Source organism: Nuphar pumila, chromosome 6 (genome assembly GCF_984573655.1).
Source record: "Nuphar pumila chromosome 6, dmNupPumi1.hap1.1, whole genome shotgun sequence".
NCBI lineage: Eukaryota > Viridiplantae > Streptophyta > Magnoliopsida > Nymphaeales > Nymphaeaceae > Nuphar > Nuphar pumila.
This window is the reverse complement of record NC_143254.1, coordinates 23,847,725-23,864,941: the sequence shown is the minus strand read 5'-3', so window position 1 is coordinate 23,864,941 and position 17,217 is coordinate 23,847,725. Positions and strand designations below refer to the sequence as shown.

Here is a 17,217-nt window from a genome sequence, read left to right as displayed (position 1 = left end):
TGTATTTCTATTATCTAGTGAGGGTATAATAGTCATTTAAGTTATAACCTCTTGTGTAATGACAATATTGTAATTTTATCATGAGTTTAACATAAAAGAGGAGACACCAGCCCAAATCCAATGTTGGACATCCTTTCAGTTCTCTCCTTTCTCCTTTCAATAGCATCTTCCCATTGCACGACTCCGAAGGCACGGCTTCACATGCACTACAATGAAACATATCAAGCTTCCACAAAACATCCAGCATCTTGTTAAACAAGAAAGTTATCCAACAATAATGTAGAAAGAGAAATAGAGGGCATGAAACATTATGGTCATTTGTTGAATTCTCAAGTGCATTATGAAGTGTTACCCAGTCATTTGTTGTGCTCTCAGGTGTATTTTGGTCCGTTACCATTTCTTAGACTCTATTGGTTAATTAAGCAATTCTGAGGATTATTATCACCATGGCAGGATTTTGTCCTTCATTATGTAAATGGATGAGAACCACATTCAGCTACCTGAGCCAGGTTATATTCTTCCATCTGTTCATGATCTTCTTTGAATTCCATTGAATCAGGTTCTCTAGTTTACGTTGTGAGCCATGAACTAAACAACGACCAGGATTCTAAGTACAGAAGGGTACATCATCGTTCAGATGATCTTAGCCAAGATACCTTAGCCTCTGGTCACCAGGCAGACTACAACCCACAACCCATGACCCTGCTGACTATGAATTAGAAGTGTTCTTGTGACAACCAATGTCACAAATCTCAAGGGAATATCGTATTGTGGATTAAAATATTTTGTTTATACCGGGAAAATCTTGGCATATAAAAAATATAAAAATACAAAACTATGAAGAGAAGACATAACATAAAGAAAATATAAAAGTAACATTTTTGTCATGTGTTCCGAGAGGTAGTGGAGTGTGGGTGATGGGGAAGAATGCAACAATAATAAACATCAAATTTTTAAATTCCCGCATTATAAGTTTACATCTACACCATTTTCATTGTAGCCTATATTGAAATATGCCTCTATCATCAAATCTGATAGAAACTTTGATTTTTTGCACATATCATACACTTCCATTAATCGCGTAACATTGAACCACCTAAAACTGATGTACAAAAAGACCAAAATGTCAAAAATTACCTGTAAACCCTGAGGTGTAAGAAGATGAATCTCAATTCGTGTGCATTTCCTGAAATGCACAGAACGCGTTAGAAGCATATAGAGTTCCTACCGAGACAGTAACACAAAATAAGCACACCAAAATGCACATTCAAATTCTTAACGAAGCAACAATTATCAAATAAGCACACCCAAATGAAGAGTAACATTAAGAACGCCAGTGAACTAAAAGAATCAAATCCGTCCCGATGCTAAACTTTCAAAGCAAATAAAGAGAAAATAAAACAAATACAAACTCGAAAAAAAAGGCGAGGTTAAGTTCCAGAAGTTTCGATCAGAAACAGCAACAGACGAGAACCCAAGTTTCACACTACGCAACACCAAAAGCACGACTCAAAAAAGAAGGCTAAAGCAAACAAACCCTTCAAAAGGTGACTCTCACCAAAATGAACCTCCAAAACCACACCAACCACATGCATTCATTTTAATAGAATCAGAACGCAGAAGCCTCTGATTTCCAACGATACACAGAGTCGAGCCCGATCAATGAACCCAAAACAGACGATACTCCGATCAATCAACTTGCTCAGAGAAAAAAATCAACCAAATAAACAAGCAAACAGAGAAAAATCTGCCCCTTTTCAACCGGAAAGCTTCGGGCATTGAAATTTACCCAAAATTTCCCGAAACAAAACTAGAGCATCAACCAAAAAAACACATACGAATCTAATCGTTGCCGAAAGAAAAATAAAAGAGAGAGAGAGAGAGAGGAGCTGACGATATGATGAGGTTGAGCTCCTGAGGGTTCGTGAAGTTGCCGACGCAAGAATGGGTGACGTTGGTGGGCTTGTGAGCCGTCACCACGTAGTTCCACACGCTCATCGCCCTTCTTCTCACTGCAGAAACAAAACCCCACAGAAACCCTAATCTCTCTCTCTCCCGCTCCCGAACGAGAATGATGGAACAATGGGGAAGCGGCTGAGGGTAAGGACACGTCAAATCGACCAAAAAATATGATGAAATAAAGAGTTCAGCAGCCCAACCCAGTGTCACAGGGATTCGTGGACTCGGAAGTTTAATTTTTAATGGGACACGATGACACGTATTTTTTATAATTTTAATCAATAAAAACTATTTTTTAAAATTTTAGCGTTAAAAGTAGTTTTCATTAAAATAAAATTAAAAATATTAAAACTATTAAAATAAAAATGATACGTGTCAATTGCAGTATCTGGGTGTGCGTGCCCTCACTAGGGACATGGAGTCAAAATAGTGCATCCCTGTGACATGGGCCGAAACAAGGGCCTAACAGGTGTGGGTGGAGGATCCAAGTCCGACTTTCAGGTGCCGGAACTTGGCGGGATGAGTAGACCCAAATTCTGGTTTGGAAAAGATAACATAAAGGTAAAACTTTATTTTTCTTGGATTCTTTATTATATATGTCAATAGAAACTTGAGTTAGGTTTTGCTTACATCATAAATTCATATATGGTTCGGACCCTCTAGGTCTGATCCAAATATCTAATTGGATTTGGACCTATTTTTTTTAACCTGATAGCTCGAGTTGTGTTCTGATAAATCCTATTTGGGTTAAAAATCCGGTCAGAACCAGACCTATTGACGGGCTTAAGGTGAAAAGTCCTTTTCTTGCCTTTCTAGTCAAATGTAACTCAAAAACATGTTGTGCACCTTTGAGAACTTTATTTAATATTTATTACACACGGAAACCACATTCCTATTAAAGATCTGGCCACAATGGTTCAACCTGTTATACTTAAAATCATTGTCTATGATCGGTAGTAGAGCATACGACAACTGGTATAAAAGTGTATCAAACTATTATCGAAGCTATCTAAAACTGTTGTCAGTGTTTGTTAGTCAGTTTTGGTCATCGTCAAAGTCGCTCAAGCTGTTATTAAAACACCAAACGTATTGGTTCACGTTTTTTTTTTTTGGTCTCTGTTAGTATCATTTGTGTGAGTGCTTCAAGTTCTCTGCATCGTTTCTCATTAGTTAATTTATGGCAGATTGATTGGGACACAACACACTGAGTTGTGGTGAATTTTATACTTGAAAGTCTATCTTCTACGTCGAAGATACTTGCAACACTGTTTGAGGCAGATTGTTACGTGATCGAGTTTCAAGACCTAAAAGTGACTCTTACATTTCACTCTCTATTGACTCAAGTCGCATGAGAGTAGCACATGCTTGTTACATGCTCATTTTTCTATCGACAGATGCTGCTACCTAGTTTAGCAAGGCGATTATAGGATGTTTCGTAAGGCTTCGTGGTGATGTTTGTTTATAAAGTTGTTTACTTTTGCACAAAATATTCACTATCGATTGGGTACCTTGGTGTAGTGATCCTTCTCTCTTCAGTCGCATTAAGGGGAATGTGTTCTTCTTCAATCTGATGTTTCTTGAGCAAGTCTTACAAGTGGAGCTTGCTCGCGTGACGATGTGGTATATGAACCGCGTAGCGCAATTGGCTGATTTTATACACCTTGGTAGAAGAGTATCGTCAGAATGCCTTCCTCTACTCTACTTGGTTTACCTATTCGGCACCTTGCCTTGGTATCATGCACTCATTAACTATTAGGTTATGCAGTATTTTTATCATCAACGTCATCTGCTTGATTCTTCACTTGACTGGTTTCTTCATCTACCTTGTATCGGGTCACAAATGACATCATCAAGATTGCTAGCTCTTGGCATTTTGTCCTTGCAACATGACTTTGTGTCACACCTCGATGACCATCTTGGCGATATTCACCACTTTGTTCAAGTCAAACCTTCACTCGAATGATGCGAGTATTCTTACGCTTAATCACTCCTCTTGTATTCACAGAGCAAATATTCTAGACACTTTGTGCTACACCCTTCAGAGGCCAAAGATTCGCTCATTGGCACATATAAGCGAACTGTGAAGACACTCAATGCCTAACCTTTTAGTTGTGTGTTGCTGGGAGAAGGTGATGCTCTTCGAAGGACCATCTAGTTGCCGAAGGTCCAGTTTATCTAATAAAAAATAGCATTGCTTTCTTGGCCCACCTTGTTACGATCTTTCGACCATGTGTTGCTCGTGGTTATGTTGCTCTACTCAATGGGCCACTATAGGTTGAAAGATGTCCACTTTTCTCAGAGGACCGAACCACCTCCAACATCAACGGGCTTGCCTTAGACGCCTCTTAACTTCATTGCGTCTTGACCACATTGCACCTCTAGTGGGTGACGATTCTCACACTCTATAGTGGCCTTGCCTTGGCTGTTATCATGAAATTTATGGCAGCTTCAGTCACCTCCCAAATAGAGAAGTATTGATGAGGACATTGAGTTCATTCTAGTGGGGGAGAGCGCGATGAACTTTATTTGTCACCAGTGGGTCATGTCGCTACATTGCTTGGGTCACGTCTGCTCATGGTCGTTGCTCTTCTCAACGGACCACCTCGGGTATCAAACACAATCTCTGGTGGATCCCCTAGTGGTGCAGGTATGTTGGATTTTGTCGCGACTAGAGAAGGTATCACTTGGTGGCAAAGAATGACCTGATTTTTTTGATGAAAACTCGAATCTCGAAACCTTGCATATACTTGAGTTACCGCACATTAAAAATGTACTAAATTCGCATAAAATAAGTTACGTCGCATAGACAAACATTGCAAACACTTGAGTTATCTCGTATAAAAAATGTAATAACATAACATAAAAATTTATGAAATTTATTTTTAACTCGAATCGATAAACCTTGTAAATACTTGAGTTACTTAAGTGCGATGAAACTTTCTTTTAAACTTTCAAACCTCCAAACATCATAAATATGCGAGTTACTTTGTATAAAAAAATCATAAATTTGCAAATTTTTTTTAAACTCGAATTGACAAACTGTGCAAACACCTGAGTTACTTTGCATTAAAAATGTAATAACATCACATAAAAAATCTGTGAAATTTCTTTCAAACTTAAACCTCCAAACTGCGCAAATACCTGAGTTACTTTACATAAAAAATTCAAAAATATGCATACAAAAGTTATAAAAAATTTTGTAAACTCGAACTTCCAAACCTCGCAAATAGTTGAGTTACCATGCATAAAATATGTGCAAGCGAACTTTCTTTTAAACTTGAACCTCCAAACATCGCAAATACCTGACTTACTTCGCATAAAAAAATATAGGCAATTGCATAAAAAGTACGTAAGTTGTCTTTTAAACTCAAATTGACTCTTAGACTCCTCTGTGTTATATAAATAGTAGCAGCCAAGACCTCACATATTCTAAGGCTTGAATTCCAACACTATTCTTGCATAATCTAGGGTTTTCTTCAAAATAATCTGGCAATTATTTTCAGTGTTTTGATGACCTTTTTTCGAGGAAAAGATCGAGTTGCACAATGGCCGGATGCTTCTCAGCCAGGGTTGGTGGCAGACCCTCACCGTCTTTGCCTCAACAGTGACCGAAACAGAGGTTTTTAGACATTTACCATAGAAAATGCAAGTTGAAATTTCTATCACTACATAAGAAGCAGACACAAATACCAACCAAAAAAATTGATGAAAGGGTTGATTCCACAATGATGTCTCATATTCTCAAAGCATCTAAGGAGGGGGAGGTCGATGAGGACTCAACGAAGGAGAATTTGTTTGATGATATGCTTGCTACAAAGGAGGCTGAAATTACTGTGCTGAAGAAAACACTCACTGCAATGTCTTTCACCATTATACAACATCAAGTTGCAATCATAGAAAACTATGTTGTGGTGAACGAGCAACTATAAGCACGACTAAGGGATCTAGGGCAGTGATTTCTATTTTTTATTGTTTTGTAAATCATTGAAATGAAGTTCTAATTACTTGAGTTACCTCACATAAAAAATATAATAACTTTGTATAAAAAATATGTGCTTTTTTTTTAACCTACACTGACAAACCTTGCAAATACTTGTGTTACCTCGCATGAACAATTTATAAAATTCACATAAAATAAGTGCAAGAACTTTTTTTTAAACTCTTGAACCTCCAAACATTGCAAATACCTGAGTTACTTTGCATAAAAAAATGTTAAATTGTCATAAAAAAAAATTTTGAAATTTCTTTTCAACTCGAACCAGTAAACTACACAAATACCTGAGTTATTTCACATAAGAAATATAATAACACTTATAAAAAATCTATGATTTTTTTTTTCAATCTTGAACCTTAAAACTGTGCAAATACCTAAGTTACTTTATATAAAAAATATAATAACTTTGCATAAAAAATTTGCAAAATATTTTTTAAGCTCGAACTGACAAACCTTGTAAATACTTGAGTTACCTTGCATAAAAAAATTATGAAATTCGCATAAAATAAGTGTGAGTGAACTTTCTTTTAAACTCGAACCTCAAAACATCTTAAATACCTGAGTTACTTTGCATAAAAAATATAATAACACAGCATAAAAAAATCTATGATTTTTTTTTCAAACTACGTAAATATTTGAGTTATTTTGTATAAAAATTGTAATAACTTCACATAAAAAATCTATGATTTTATTTTTAAACTCGAATCGATAAACCTCACAAATACTTGAGTTACCTCGCATAAAAAATTTATGAAATTCACATAAAATAAGTGTGAGCAAACTTTTAAACTTAAACTTTCAAACTACGTAAATACCTAAGTTATTTCACATAAAAAATATAATAACTTTACATAGAAAATCTATATTTTTTTTTAAACTCAAGCTGACAAACCTCGCAAATACTTGAGTTACCTCACATAAAAAATTTATTAAATTTGCATAAAATAAGTGCGAGCAAACTTTTTTTTAAACTTGAACCTCCAAACATCGCAAATACCTAAGTTAATTTGCATAAAAAAATGTAATAATATCGCATAAAGAAATTATGAAATTTGTATTAAACTCGAACCTCCAAACTGCACAAATACCTAAATTACTTCATATAAAAATGTAATAATATTGAATAAAAAAACTGCATCTTTTTTTTAAACTCGAACCTCCAAGCTGCGAACAATAACCATTATTTGTGATGATAAGTAAGTCCGCAAAAAACATTTGCAAATAATGATGAGGAAATCTAAAAAAAATGTGATCAATGACCAATATTTATGATTTTTCTCCTTAACATGTTAATTTTTTATATTTTGCGCACATTCTTGTTACAAAACATTAAACCTGGAATGAAGTTAAACATACAAACCTAAGAACATCTAGAGTTTCAAAAACATCATAAAATCTATCAAATTTACATTTAAAACATCATCCAAAATTTAAATAACATCCATACATTCACTGTTTACTTAATCTCAATATCTTCATCTGAAAATATTATCAATTTCGCCCCATAGTTCGTCATTGTCCTGCTCTTTAGTCGTTAGCCTTTTTTTTAACTTTAAACCTGGAGTTTCGATTTGCACTTTCTTTGCCTTTGCTAATCGCAGAGCTTTCATTTGCATTGCTTTTGCCACCAACCGAGTGTATTCTTTTAGCAATGTCAATAGCCCTACCTTTCATGTTGGTTGTGCTATTGTGTTTTTCTGTAGCTTTGTAGTGTTCGATCTCGCTGGCTACACTATTATAGTTTTCGCTGCCTTTCCTGCTTCAACTACATTTTTCAACTTAAATTCCCTAACTTGCTTGTAGTATCATTTATTTTCTGTCATATGTGATATCAACCTGACAAAAGGGTCTATGTTTGTTATAAAAAAACTACTAGCCTTGCAATGTTCATCACAAACAAGAACATTTAAACACATACTTGGGTGAAATTCTTCCACGCTCCCTGCACCAAGAGTGGCATGTAGGCGATCACAAAAAGACCACAATCTTTCCTATAACAATCATAATCTAAGTCAACAACATGTAAAAATAATTAATTGAATTAAAAAACATATAAGCAAAGTACTTACTCATCTTGCTGAGGGATATTATCTGCAAGTGTGATTGTCTAATCGATGAAACAGTCGTACCTCATATATCATGTAAAAAAATAACCATGCAATAAAACATTAAACTTGTTAAACCTATTGAGTGTGAGAAAGTAATCTTATTATTGTTAACTAGGTAACAATAACTTAATATGTTGATGATGTTATCGTCTACGCATGTTGTGGTACGAAGTGAATTGTACAACATAAAGTCCTTCGACTTCAGGTTCATTTGCAAAATAATCTAATGATTGTTGTTATAGTCGACAGGAAATAAGAGCTGCAAAATAAATCAAGATTAAAAAACAACTTGGGCACCCAAAATTTAAGTTTGGTACTTACACAACAATGTTACAAACAAATACCTTGTCAACTTCAAACCAAATGTAAGGCAATGATTCATCGTCCAAGCATGTAACTACCCCCTCTTTATGCCCAAGAGTTGTGAGCAATTGTTGTGATCAGTCAACATATACAAGTTAGTTTTTTGTTTTTCAGTAGTAATACAATAGAAGCAAAATGTTGCATTTACTCATAGAGAAATAAAGAGTAAGGTAAATCGTCTTTGGCAGATTTTCTCCCATTTTTATAAGGCAATTATGTTTTACTTGAAGTCTCTTTATGAATCTTGCTAAATGCTACATATATGGTATATGCATGTTATATTCGAATGAGTACATATACAAAAGAACAAACAAACGAACATGCAAACTTTACACTTACATCACTTCTTATCTAAGTTTCTTCATCAAAATCCAATTCTTTTGGATCCTTGCAAGTCTCATGCACATCCTACACATCTTGTACATCGGGCACAACAGCTGGCGCTGGGGATGAGGCTTTGTAGGATTGACGTCTGCCACATCTCCCTTTCCCTTTTGCTCCTCTTGTACTCATGGCGAACTACCTAAGATATACATACAACACATAAGACATTAGAGTTGTTCATTAACAAAGAGTACATAAATATAAAGAAACAAAATTCATTAAAGGAAAAACTAACGAATATAGATGGTACAATAAACTAAAGAATAAACACATAATTTAATGGGATTTCACTTGTTGTGGCCAAGCTCACCACAGATATTACACTTGTATGGCACAATATCCTTTTTTGTTATCTGTCTTTTCTTCTTAGGATGCTCTGGTTTAGGACCCACGTTTGGTGGTAAAAAAAAAAGGTTTGGAGGAGTGATGTGTGACATATTATCCACCATAGACATGAATGTATAGCTATTATAAGCAGTGTGATACAAATTAACAATGAACCACTTGATGCAATATCCATCTGATTGGTTGACTTCGTACAAAATGTATGTGATCATATGTTTGCACGAAATTATGCTAACTTGCCACTCTCTATAACTGCACTCTTGACTCGCGAGATTAACAACATAACTGAAATATCGATCTTGGGCTTCATATCAATGCTCGAGGCAATGCACTACTTGCAGATGTACCCATTGTGCATCTTTCTTACCTTTTTTGAGCTTTTCTTTTACGTTGGGCACCACAACAATTCCTGACACGTTCTGCCCATCATTTCTTCTTTGCTCATAAAGTTTCATCAACATGAGATAGAACTTTTCAATAAGAAGAATCAAGAGCTTGTCACATATAGTGAGAATCCACGCATTGAAGCTCTCCACTACATTAAAGGGTAAGCATCCATACCTCTTAGCTGAAAACTCAATGTTAGCCCAATGTTTCTTCGCAACATCTTCTGTGAGATATATGTACGTGTCTCCACATTGCTTGTTGATCTTGTCAAAAAAGTATGTGCATTATACTGTCATAGCTGCGCTCCACCAAAGTGGTATAAGTGATGGACCAAAAGCAGTTTTAAAGTTGTATGTCAAGTGATTCATGCAACATCCAATATGGCAATTAGGCCATACGAAGGGGACAACATACTATAGCCCTAGGTGCATATACGAGAAGATTGTGAACCGTTGTTTAGCTCTGGAGTTCTCAACATCGTAGCAATCCAATTATCATTTTACATGTGACAAAAACCATGCCCATGAATCCTTCGACTCCCTATCCACAATTGCAAAGGCAACCAAAAACATCAGACAGAATAACTATGGGTTGACAACAATATACCCATGTATTTTTCTTTTAGGAAAGTGCCATCTAATAGAATAACTAAAGGACATCCTTTAATAAACTCATTGATGCATGGACGAAAAGATAGAAACAAATATATAAATCGATTTTACATATCTGTCTCAATGACCGCCCTCGATCATTGGTTAATCAACTTTAAATGATGGTAATAGGCATGAAGCAACCTAAAGGAGTCTTCGAATGAACCATATATCACTACCCTATCTACTTCTCATCCACGCCATGCTTATTTGTAACTAAGTTTCACACCTTACTCGCGACTTATACCATTCATGATTTCTTTTGGAATTATCTTCAGGTTTCCGTGCAACTGTCCATGAATAACACATGAAACCTACTTGGAAGGCGTATTTTTTGCTATTAGGTTGCCCAATGATCTACTACATGTATGCTTGCTTTGATATTTCTTCACTTGAAAGAATGTTACTCCCTGCACCTTTGTGCAATGAATTCGCTAGGTGCAATCAATCTTAGTTTGCAGGTTCTGTTGCATGCATACAACAATTACTCTATTGTTGCAGCTCTTCTTGAATTTTGTTTTATAGTTGTTCCTGATCACATGATCTTTCAAAAATTTATGACAATGCTCGACATCATTAAATATTTTGCCGATAGCAACCTCTTGATTGTTGGACTCTCTTGATAGCCACATAAATTGTTTGCAATCGTTAAGTCTTTTCTTAAGCAGTTGTTCATACAACTGAGATGTATCCGTATCAAAGATTGCCAATTACTCTTTCGCGAAAGTGAACCCATCCATTGAGAACCTAGTAAACTCTAAACATCCACTAGTGAGAACCGGTTTTTATTATTTGATGTCTGGTTTTCACATGTTTTACATTTAAAAATATTTTCAAAATTACAACGATTTAAAAGAAGACATCAAATTTTTGGCGCCGTTGCCGGGGAACGGCGTAATATTAGTATTCACTTTATTGCCTAGTGTTTGTGTGTGCATTTAGGTTTAGAACCACGTATGTGCATATCTTAGAGAAGAGCTTACTTTTCTGCACAGCCCACCTACTAGGACCCCCTTAGAGGTGACTGTGTACGATTGGTACCGTACACATAGATTTCATATTTCGTATGCATAATCTCTATTATGTGTAACTGCGTGGTGTTTGTTTAGTTTTTGTTGTTTTTAGTCTACTCGCTTTGTGGTTTGCGTGGTTTGGCCGCTTAGTGCGTTAGTTAGGTAGAAAACCCAGAGTTAGGACATGTGCTACACCGGTCTACTCTAAGGTGTACGCAATGGTTGACGATCATCAATTGATCCGTCCTTTGAGGGAGTACTTCATGCCAAATACGTATACTCCTGCCTCCTGCATCACGAGACCTGATGTAGGAGCGAGCCATTTTGAGATTAAGGTCAGTGTGATTCAAATGTTACCTTTGTTTTATGGCCTTAGCAATGAGGACCCATATCGTCATCTCGACGAATTCCTTGAGATTCGCTCGACTGTGCGAATCAATAATTTTGGAGAAGATGCTATGCGGTTAACTTTGTTTCCGTTCTCTCTCAAAGATAAAGCCAAGCATTGGTTAAAATCTCTTGAGACGGTTCGTATTACTACTTGGGAAGGAATGCAAAGAGAATTTTAAAAAAAATACTTCCCAATTGGTAAAACGAATCAGTTTCGTAAAGCTATAACCAGTTTTTCTCAAATTGAGAGAGAACAATTTCACGAGTCTTGGGAGAGATTGAAAGATCTTCTCCGCAAGTGTCCCCATCACCGTGTGCCTCGTTGGCAGTTGGTGCAGTATTTTTATGACGGGCTTACTGAAAAGCATCGTCAAATGGTTGATTCGTCTTGTGGGGGCACTTTTATGCTCAAGAGTGAGGACGAGGCGTGGTCTCTATTCGAGACCTTGAGTAAAAACACGATGCATCATAATTTGTCTTCACGGATCGATAGGACTACACCTGTGTCTAGTGGTCCTAGGAAAGTTGGGATTTCCGAAGTTAGGTCTGAGTTAGAATTGCGTACCAGGGTTGACCAGTTGACTAGGAAGTTAGATCAATTCCTAGCCAATTCTTCGAGAAATCAAGTAGAAAGAGTGTGCGAGCTATGTGCTAGCCCTGCACACTGTGTTGCAGATTGTCCGGCAGCGTCATTATATCCTGAATTCGTTCAGGAGCAGGTGAATGCTGCCCAAGGTTTCGCTAAACCCATGCTCGATTCATTTATATCCTCATATAACCCAGGTTGGCGAAACCAGTTTATTTCCTCATCCCATCAGCCCTCCCAGACACAGTATAGACCCAGTAACCCTTCACAAGGTTACTCGCACCCCATTTTTCAACAGGTTCATCCCTCAGCCCAACATGCTTATACTCAACCCCATCCTCATGAGCCTTCATTTAGTCAATCCTTCCAAGATAGGATATTACAAGTTTTGAGTTCCCATACGCAGTCAATAGCCAAGCTAGAGATTCAAATGGGACAGTTGGTTGAGACTTTCAGTAGGCAAAGCCAGGGGAACCTTCATAGTCAGTCTGTTGTCTTTAAGGGAGAGGATTCCATGTCATTTGATTTGCAACCCACCGATTCACATCATGAGCTAGTCAAATATGTTACATCCCTTCAGTATGGGAAGGCGTGTCACTCCACTCAGGAATCGACTCATGAACCTCATATCATTTCTACTGACGAGTCGATCTCTATGATACCTCAACAGAAGGGGCTTTACTCACAACATACATTTTCATCATATAAAGCCCCATTTTCTCAGCCTTTAGGATCACCAATCGTTTTGAGTAAGCTAGAGGTGCAGATGCAGAAGGTGCTTGACCAAGTCAAGCCTGATCATATTCACCACTTGTCTGAAGTAGCATTCATTGATACTCGGTCGGTCCTAGACTCTCGATTCTTGACCAGTCTCTCAGATGAGACTAATCTCTGTTCTTCACGTCGAGAGAGTTATGATCCTACAGTTAGAGGTAGACGGGATGGAAACACAGTGCGTAGTGTCACAGATGACACTATTTTCTACATAGAGCTCGGTTGAGCCTGACTTCATGTCCATTGATCTCATGGACAATGAAGAATTTTTCCAGGGATCCGTCTGGCTGGGGACGTGAAACTTAGCGCTTTATGGGAGGCAACCCATATCTTGTATATTATTAGAATTGCTTAGAATTTATAGATTTTATTTTTACTTTTTCATGAGTTTTTCATGTTGTTTTTGTTTCATTCATGAATTTTATGTTTTGTCATGTATACATTGCATTCATTACATTCATAGAACGTGTATTTTTAATTCATGTCAGGTTATTCTACTCTTTTCCCTTATTTATTTTCTCTCATGGGCATTCACTTAGTTTCATTCAAGCATGGGGGAGTGCCACTGGGACAGTGTCATTCAAGCATGGGGGAGGGTGTAGAGTGCAAACCTTGATATTTCTGTTTACGTTCTTGCACATGTTTACACATCTCTCATGAAAAGTAGATTTTTAAAGAAAGAGTTTGAACTTATATGAATGTTATTTCAAATCTAATGTTTTTAGAGGATTTTTAAGCCCCACGAAAATTTTTCTGACATATATCTAAAAATTATGGTTGTTTATGCGGATTTCGAAGAAATGATGATAAATACATGTTAGAATTTATTTTGAATCATAAATATGAATATGCACAGTTCTATTTTTGAAAAACTAAGCAAATGAACAAAAAGCATAAAAATGAGCTCAAAAGAAAAAAATATAGCATGTGTTAGGTTGTTTGGATAATTCCACAATCCTTAGTAGATGGAACTTAGATGTAAGTTGAAACTTTTAATTCCATTTTCGAAAAGGAGAGTGGAAAACTTTGTGATCCTAAGTAACTGAGAACAGATACAAGTTGAAATATTTGACTCTCATGTTATAAAGGTGAATGAAGGAAGTCACTTTTATGTCTTAGTTGATATCTTTTGGGATGTATTGAAAAAGTATAGAAGATATTGACATTGCACAAGGCATAAAAGCAGACCACACGCAAGCTATATGAGAAAAATAAGTGCGCAAAAAGAAAAAGCGTGAAAAGAGAAAAAAGAGAGAGAAAAGAGCTTAAAAAGAAAGAAAAGTTCAGTGCTTAGAAGTGTGATTGAGAAAACCTGTGGATAAGTAAATAATAATATGTTTTTATTGGATTTTCTAAGAATTAAACATAAATAATTATGATATTTAGAAAAGTGAAAGAAATTCTTTTTCTGTGGTGGTATATAAAAGACTCTAATTATATTGTGATTTTGAAATAATAGGAAATATTTGTGAAAACAAAGTCTTTGATTACCTACTGATTGTGAGGATGAGTAATATTATGCATACATGACAGAGATGTTTGTGGGTAGCATCACTGCAAACCCTCACGAGACCTTACTCGTCCACTGGGGTAACCCAGGGGTTGAAAGGGCTTGTTGCATGAGCTAAATGCAACCGTGATTCCTACGAAAGTGAGTTAGGTGATAGTTTGATTTCTTGCATTTTCCTAAGTTTGCTCGAGGACTAGCAAAACATAAGCATGGGGGTATTTGATCATGCATATAATTCAGGGTTTATTAACATTTAAATATGCATGATTTTATAAAATAATGTTTCAAAAACCCAATTTTATGTTAGTTTTCGAGAAAATGTGCTAAAATGATTTAAAAATAGAAAATGCATGAAAAAATAGTTTTATTTTACATTTTTATACATATTTTAGTTTTTGTTATATTCATAGTAGTCTAGTGTTAGTTTTTAATTAAAAATTAAAAATAAAAAAAATAGAGAAAATAGTTTTTAAAATCATTTTAAATGCTTGTTTTTTTTTAGAAAAGAAAAAAATTAGTAGGATAGTTTTTATTTTCTTTATAAATGAAATAAAGTTTTGTTTGTAATTTTTTTTTAATAAACCGGTTTACAAGGTTGTTGAATTTTAAAAAACTAAAAAAAAATGAATAAGCAAACCGGCTGGAACCGGTTTGCATTGTTTTTGAACTGAAAAAAAAATTCTGTTTGAATCGGTTCCAGCGGGTTTGAAAGCTTTTAAAAACCCCCAAAATCACAAAAATCAGGGCGCCTCTTCCATACGCCTGAAGCCCCTTTTCCCATCTTTCCCTCTTTTCTCACCATCCTCCATTAATACCGGCATTTCTTCTTCCCTACCTTCCCCTTCTCCCTCTTTCTCTGTCTACACTCCAGCCGGTAGCAATGGAGGACTCTTCAGTCCGGTGAATGGCGCACGGTGGAGGTCGCCGCCAACTTCTCTAACCCCTCAGGTTCATGGTGAGTGCTGAGTGCTCTGCATCTTCTCCTTCTTCTCCTACTTCTTCTTCTTCTTCTTCTTCATGAATTTCAATCTAAGGTTTGAATATTAATGTGGAAAACATAAAAAAGAAAAAATGTCTGAAGAGAAATTCTGGCGATGGACAAGGATCTACCAGAATACTGTTTTGATGAAGGATTTCGATCACTTATTGCATTAATCTTTGATAAAAAATTTCTTGATCAAAATATGCTGAAGGAGCTTCTGTATAGTGAATCTAATCAATATTAAGAGCAGATGACTTGTGACTAAAATTTTGTCCATCATATGAATTAAAAGTTGAGTTCCGACAGATGAAGTCCAGCTGCATGAGTTTTCCGGCAGATGAAGTCCAGCTGAATGAGTTTTCCGGCGATGGATCATTTGAGTGTGAATGATTAGATGTTTAGATCAAATAGATCCAAGTGATTCTTGATGTACTTTGTTTGATCTCCAAATTGAAAATATCGGATGAATGATCAGCTGAAATCTTCTAATTTTTGAATCAGTTTTTTTTCTGTTTTACATTGTTTCTGATTTACATTGCTTTGTTGTTTGTACATTATTTTTTCTGATTTACATTGTTTTTCTGTTTGTGAACCAGTAATTGAAAATGTCGGATTAGAATTTTAGTCCTGATGTAAAAAGGAATTTAATCATGCTGTAAAGAGGAATCGAGATTCATTTAGGCTAATCATGAGTATATCGGCATGTGAACAAGTGAATTTTTACTGCTATCAGTAAAATTCAAATCTGATTACCAAAATTTTTTCTTACTGATATTCACTATATCAGATTTGAGTTTTGTTGATTATTAAGTGGATTTTGATTAAAGTTGAAAATCTGAAGTTTATTACAGTTTGATACTAGTATCATCTATGGAATGTTAAAGTTCATTGATTGAATTTCATTGATTGAATTACTGAATTTCACTGAATTTTACATGTATTTTTCTAAGTGTCTCACTGATTCTTATGAAGTGTTTTGATAATAGTGGTTAAGTTAGCTGTAGTGTAATTAGATTCCTTAGTTAATTAGCAGTTAGTATTACTTAGTTAAGAATCCCTTAATGAATTGTCATTTCAGTATTAACATTTAGTTACTTAGTTTTTGTTTTTCTTTCGTGTACTGCTCGTGTTTCGTTGGAATTGTGCAGGATTGCACAAGATTGGAGCAGAAGAGACCACGTGACACGAAGTACGAAGAAAGAAGATTTTTACTTTTCAGTTTAGACTTAGAATTTTAATTGGGTTTGTAAATATTGCACTTTACGCCATCTGCGAAGGGTATTCATTTGTTGTAATAGTTAGTTGTTTTTACCTTTTCTGAACATTTTACATTTCAAATATTTGGCAATAAAGAATAGTTCAGATTTGTGTGTTTGAATACAAAATATTCCCGTTCCCTGAGTTCGACCCGGTCTCATCCACTAGTGAGAACCGGTTTTTATTATTTGATGTCTGGTTTTCACATGTTTTACATTTAAAAATCTTTTCAAAATTACAACGATTTAAAAGAAGACATCAGGAATAAATGGATGAATCGACTAATTTGACTTTCACATGGGACCCATACATTCTCATATTGGGGAGCAAATGGAAAGTTTTAAAGTCAAACTCGTCAGCCCCTAGGGGTCCACACGGTTTTTGACTTGCCTAAAAAAATTGATCTTCATTCTCAAGGCAAGTGCTCAAAGATTAAGAAGGTGATTCAAAAATTGAATCACCTTACTTAGTTAGAAATGTAGAGAATCCTCCTAGATTGGTATCCTCAAAGAGGA

General features: G+C 35.7%; 1 protein-coding gene across 1 annotated transcript in view; it reads right to left on the bottom strand.

The window, feature by feature from the left end:
* Positions 1-2,087, bottom strand: part of LOC149834361 (DNA damage-binding protein 1) — a 28,610-nt gene extending 26,523 nt beyond the window's left edge. The window contains exons 1-2 of the mRNA XM_090011358.1: positions 1,895-2,087; positions 1,138-1,186 (exon numbers count right to left, since the gene is read on the bottom strand). Coding sequence (XP_089867484.1) covers positions 1,138-1,186; positions 1,895-1,998 — 153 coding nt within the window. The 5' untranslated portion in view covers positions 1,999-2,087. The remainder of the gene's footprint in view (positions 1-1,137; positions 1,187-1,894) is intronic.
* Between the last annotated feature and the right edge of the window lie 15,130 nt (positions 2,088-17,217).